The sequence below is a fragment of the Euprymna scolopes genome, chromosome 3 (genome assembly GCF_053919585.1).
Source record: "Euprymna scolopes isolate OS-2025 chromosome 3, ASM5391958v1, whole genome shotgun sequence".
In the NCBI taxonomy this organism is placed as follows: Eukaryota; Metazoa; Mollusca; class Cephalopoda; order Sepiida; family Sepiolidae; genus Euprymna; species Euprymna scolopes.
In genome coordinates, this window is record NC_136484.1 from 80,619,867 (window position 1) to 80,625,866 (window position 6,000).

The 6,000-nt window shown below is 33.0% G+C and overlaps 1 protein-coding gene across 1 annotated transcript in view; it reads right to left on the minus strand.

Annotated features, from left to right (window-relative positions):
* The window catches only part of LOC145256499 (uncharacterized), a 257,129-nt gene extending 252,615 nt beyond the window's left edge, over nt 1-4,514 (minus strand). The window contains exon 1 of the mRNA XM_080115457.1: nt 2,706-4,514. Coding sequence (XP_079971583.1) covers nt 2,706-3,132 — 427 coding nt within the window. The 5' untranslated portion in view covers nt 3,133-4,514. The remainder of the gene's footprint in view (nt 1-2,705) is intronic.
* Between the last annotated feature and the right edge of the window lie 1,486 nt (nt 4,515-6,000).

Sequence of the window (6,000 nt, forward strand, 5' to 3'; positions counted from 1 at the left end):
TTGTTTTTCCCCACTTCTATGCCAATGAAATCATTTTAATAAAAACGATTTTTTTTATCTTCATATTTATTTTAAAAAAATAAATTAAATTAAATTTTTTAAAAAAATCGATTTGGGAATCTTAAGTAGGACGACCCCTGGAGTGAATGTGGTATTGTGGTGATTGAAGATTTTAGCTAAGAAAATGATAGACATCTTCCAAAATTTTATTTTTTAATCCTAGCAGCCATCAAGCAGCGGCAGGAGGCAGGATGAGGTTTGGCCCTTTTTTGTCTTTATTAAGTAGAATGCCTACACTTCTTGACCGGGAATTATCATCATCATTACTTTCCAGCAGTCATCTCCTCTTGCCTGTTAGTTTTCCTTAGCTTCATGTTAGCCGGCATTGCCAGAAGACGCTAGGCTGTGCGAGCTCCGTCAAAAACCTTCTTTTTTTTTTTTTTACATTAAATGTGACATTGACATTACAATTTCATTCCCAGTTAATTATAAGATAACAAGCTTTGTCAGCTAGGAAACAATTAGTCTCAAAGGACTAACGGAAGAAACCAGTTGTTTTTAGAGATATTTTTCTGTAAGAAACAGAAATTAAATTTGCTGGCCTGTCAGAGAAGAAGACAGGCAGATTATCGGCACATGTGTTCCCCAAGAAAGTAACTTAAGAAAAGAGACCATCTTGGAAGACACTTCTATCGAAATTCCCTTCTCACGAGGACATTTTTATCTTAAAAGAGAAAAAATCATTAGAACCAGAAAGTTCTAGAAGATTGAGAGAGTGCCCCTAAAAGAAAGACTGAAAGAAAAGGAACATTTTTAAAGACCCTTTTTGCATGTATCTTTCTTTTCAGATTTTACATATCAAGTAAGACTATTTTGTATGATTATTTTAAAAAGGACATCGTATATTTTCCCATTTTATTTGTTACTACTGTTTGGAAGATAAATTTAACTTTGTCGTTCCATTCAATAGAATTAATTCTAGAATTAGTCTCTCAATTAGAGACCCTTTTTTGTGTTATATATTTTAAAAATCTTTTTGTAATTGCTACTTAAGGTACCTTAGGAACTAAAAAGCAATTCAGCATTTTATTTTTTCAATAAAACTCGACTAAATTAAAATTCTCTTTCATTTGTTCCTTCTTCATATTTTGTTTCCCTTTTGTTGTCACTTTGCCTTTATTCACGAGACTTGGATGTATTTTTTCTCCATTTTTTTAAATATTTGTTACATCAAATACATATTTTTGTAATGATAACTATACGTCGATATTCAGTGACAAAGATGACCATAAACCTCCCTCTCCAACACTTTGGAATGGCCCGGAGCTTAATTTAGTCTCTAATTTTCAGAAACAAATTTCTCAGAGTGTAGTATTTGTTATACTGTTGATTTGTCCTTAGTCAATTTAGGGGGAACCCTTTTATACTGAGACAATTTTTATTTTTGCCTATTTCCAGAGTGCCCCTTTCTGAGGAGCTGATTTCCGCCACATTAAAAACAACCTTATGTCGCATTTTGCTTTCATAAGGGAACAAAGAAATATCCAAGAGAAAAAGTAGACTTTTATGATTCAATAAAACTTTTCAAACTTGGGTTTAAGTAGGACAGTCCCTGGAGTGAATGTGGTATTGTGGTGACCGAGATATTTCTAGTTAAGGGTAGGATAGACAATGGCACTTCTGCAGTATGCGGGTGGCGGCCATCTTTTTTTATGTATTTCACTTAACTCTCTCCAGATGGCGCTTCTCGGTCAAAGAACAGGGGACAATTTTACTTCAATTCAAAAAACGTTTCAGAAAAAAAAATCCAGTGTTGCTTTAATTCGGAAAAATGTTTCATTTAAATTTATTTGTTCGAAAAATGAATAAATAAATAAAAGAAAACAATTTTACTTTATAAAAATCAAATGTTGCTTTCATTACAAAATTATATTTCCTTACGTAAACTTTTAATAAATGTTTTTACAATTAAATATTGATACATTTTTATACAATAAATGTTTTGGTTTTCAAATATTTTTCTATTCGGAAAAAATCTTGTTTGTTACTTATTTGCCGTGTTATTTGACCAAGAAGAAATTGGAGTTGTCACCCCTAACAAATGGCCACCATCCGCATACTGCACACATGCCTAGACAATTTATTTTCAGTACTTGAGACCAAGGATGATCAACGAAACCTATTATCCCACACTTTTGTTTGATTTGTGCCTAATTTGTGCACTTTGTAATTCAAATAAATATTTTAATGTTAGAGCGAAAAAAAATCTCAAGTTTATAGATAGATAAATCAGAAAAGACGCTACAGTGTTAATTCTACTTTTAAGTAAATAATAATAATAATAATAATAATAATAATATGCGAAAAATGTAAATTTAGCAAATCGTGAAAGCAGACGTAAAAATAAACACCGGTTTTCATTTTTCTAAATATTCACAGCAGACAGTTTTTCCTTAATTTAAAATTTTGTCCTTGATTGGTTAATTCGAGTCACGTGAGACAAATCTTTCATTGTGATTGGTGCAAAACCTCGAACGGCATAGTAGTTGTTCCACAAGCCCATATCGTCCACCATAGGAGTTGGTTTGTAAAAGCAACAACAAGGAAATTAACTGCAATATCAGGTTGTTGTACCGAAATGTATAACAACACAATAAATAAAATAAACATAACAAGAACAAAGTAAAAACTAAGCAATCACTCACCTTTAAAATGAATAGGAATCTGCAAATGTTTGCCTGTCACAACATAATCCTGAGATTTACGGTCCCATTGCATTTTCCGGGCAATTATTAGTTTCCTGCGTCGGATCTCCAATACTTGCAATGGTATCGCGCAATCCAAGCTAGCGTTACCTGTAGATCCCCGAACAAGAAGTGGATCTAATACATGTAAATGTTTTTGTAAATTACCTTGAACCAGTCGGACCCAAAATGGTAATTTATATTTTGATAGATGCCCTTTCATCGACAAAGGTTTGTTCGTGTCGTTTCGACGTACGCGATAGTTTATTGGAATAGTATCATACTGTCTGTGTCGCTGTTGTTCGGGTGACTTGCAAACAACTGTTACGCTAGAGGAGGACGTCATCGAAGATGCGGAGTTTCGTGGTACCCTTCTATTCAGCGACATGATGACGATGATTATTATAAAGTTTTCTTGTTTGTTTATGTTTGTTTTCCGACCGCAAAATTCTCACAATTAACTTATTTCTCCGTTTAGGAAAGAATATACATTTGATGTTTGTTTGAACATTTTATAGCAATAATAATTATTTCTAATTTGGAATTTCATTAGCAAGAAGTACTTTTGAAGGGTTTCAGAGTTAACACGTATGCAATAAAGGTAAGGAGATGCGTAACAATTGTGTCCTTCCTTATCAATTCGTAAAGAAGGACAAACAAAAAAATTGTGTTATTGAATTTTAAACTTCAAAGTCTAAGCGAGTTTTTCTACTGAAGTCAGTTGCTATCACATTGTGCCACTGATTAAAAACAATGCCCAGTTATTTTTCCTGCATCGTGAAAGGAAAGCCACTAAAGTTCAGCCTGTTGTGGCAGTTCACCATTTCAAGCAAAAAACTAATATTATTTGTAAATGATTTTGAATTGTCCATTCAAACATAAATTTCTTAAGTATTCCTCTTCCATTATGGTAAACATGGACTTTTTGACCCCCCCCCCCCAAATAGTTTAAATTTTTACTAAAACAATTTCATTCTGCTTAAACATATTCAGTAGCACGCAATTTATGTATAATTAAGTATATTAGTAATGTCCCAAATAACTGATAGCTAAAACATTATTTGGGGGTAAATAAAAGTTATGAATTCTTTTCCAAGTCACAATCAGCCATGAACAGTGTCGAAGCAGGTAGTTTTCTCGCTTTCAAAAAAAAAAAAAAAAAAAAACTTGTTATGTAGCACTTCAACAGGTGGTTGCCAGTCGTCGGACAAGTGCGTCGTCAATCCGACACGGCCGAAATAAGAGATTCACATCGTGTGTGCGAATGTGTGTCGACCCACGGGAACACACACACTTTCAGATTTAAATCTTTGCATTTCAAAAATCAAGAGACTATAAAATGGGTGTAGTAAACAAAAAATAAATAGACGAAGAAACTTGTTTTCAAAACTAATGCAAAAACTGAGTGCAAAACTATGGGTAAGATTTTCCAGGTAAGTTGTATTTAACTGTTGTGAATGTATAGTATCTCTCTCCGCACTAATTCAAGTCACGTGGTTAATCCCGTCTCTACCTAACCACGTAAAATTTATTATCGAGGAGTAAAGTTTCCCTTTTTACTTCAATGATTCTTAGCGCAGAAAAAGTTTATGTGGAATTTGTTTGTTTTAAACAATGATGTTATTTATGTTTTGTTGTTGTCTTTCTGGATATGGTTACTTTAAAGTGAAAAATGATTTCGATAAAGGCTTGGGAGAAGAAGGTCGTTACAATTACAGACAACAACAGTCGAATGTGATGTCATCATGTTTGTATCGTAGTACGTAGTAGTGTCAGTTTCACTAAAACAGATTTCTAGAGTAAATTTCCTTCTTGGTAACGTTATAAGTTTAAAATGATTAGAATGAAGAAATGTATTTAGTCATAGATAAATTATTAAAAAATATTAATGATCCCTTGAAAAAAAAAAAAAAAAAAAAAAAAAAAGCAGTGTTAACTATGAGAAATCAAGGGTGCATGCACCGATTAACCGGTCTTATCGGTCATTTGCCGATTAATCGATTGATTAATTACTTTTCTCTTTTCTATTAAATTTGAATGGCAAGTGATTTTTTGCTTTATTATATGAAATTACAAAATATGATTTTATATTTTATTACATTAAAATACAATATTACATAAAAATACAAAATACAATATTAAATAAAAATACAGAATATAATTTCCAATTTTTAAATGAATAAAAATTAAACAATATTGGGATTTTCCCAATTATACTAGGCAACAAAAATATTGTGACGTCAGCAAGAAAAAAAGCTGTAACATAGTGCATATGAGTGCATGGGGAAATATCAGCAGCAGCAAAGGATGGCTGACTTGCAAATAGATTAGCAGCATTAGCAGCCGAAAAACGCACATATGCAAATTAGGAAGTGTCCGACAAGAAAAAGAGAAAAAGGACACCACGTGCTCAAGAAAGAAGGGAAGTGCACATCAAAGAAAATGGACGTGTAAAGTCGAGGATGAGAATGGAACGGCATGCAGTCGGATGAAGGAGAAACTCTCAAGCTGGATGTACATGTGGCATTGAGAGACCTTTCAAGTGAGAGATCTTTTAAGTGAGAGACCTTTTAAGTAAGAGACCTTTTAAGTGAGAGATCTTTTAAGTGAGAGACCTTTTAAGTGAGAGACCTTTTAAGAGAGAGATCTTTTAAGTGAGAGACCTTTTAAGTGAGAGACCTTTTAAGAGAGAGATCTTTTAAGTGAGAGATCTTTTAAGTGAGAGACCTTTTAAGTGAGAGACCTTTGAAGTGAGAGATCTTTTAAGTGAGAGATCTTTTAAGTGAGAGACCTTTTAAGAGAGAGATCTTTTAAGTGAGAGATCTTTTAAGTGAGAGACCTTTTAAGTGAGAGACCTTTTAAGTGAGAGACCTTTTAAGAGAGAGATCTTTTAAGTGAGAGACCTTTTAAGTGAGAGACCTTTTAAGTGAGAGACCTTTTAAGAGAGAGATCTTTTAAGTGAGAGACCTTTTAAGTGAGAGATCTTTTAAGTGAGAGATCTTTTAAGTGAGAGACCTTTTAAGTGAGAGATCTTTTAAGTGAGAGACCTTTTAAGTGAGAGATCTTTTAAGTGAGAGACCTTTTAAGTGAAAGATCTTTTAAGTGAGAGACCTTTTAAGTGAGAGACCTTTTAAGTGAGAGATCTTTTAAGTGAGAGACCTTTTAAGTGAGAGACCTTTTAAGTGAGAGATCTTTTAAGTGAGAGACCTTTTAAGTGAGAGACCTTTTAAGAGAGAGATCTTTTAAGTGAGAGACC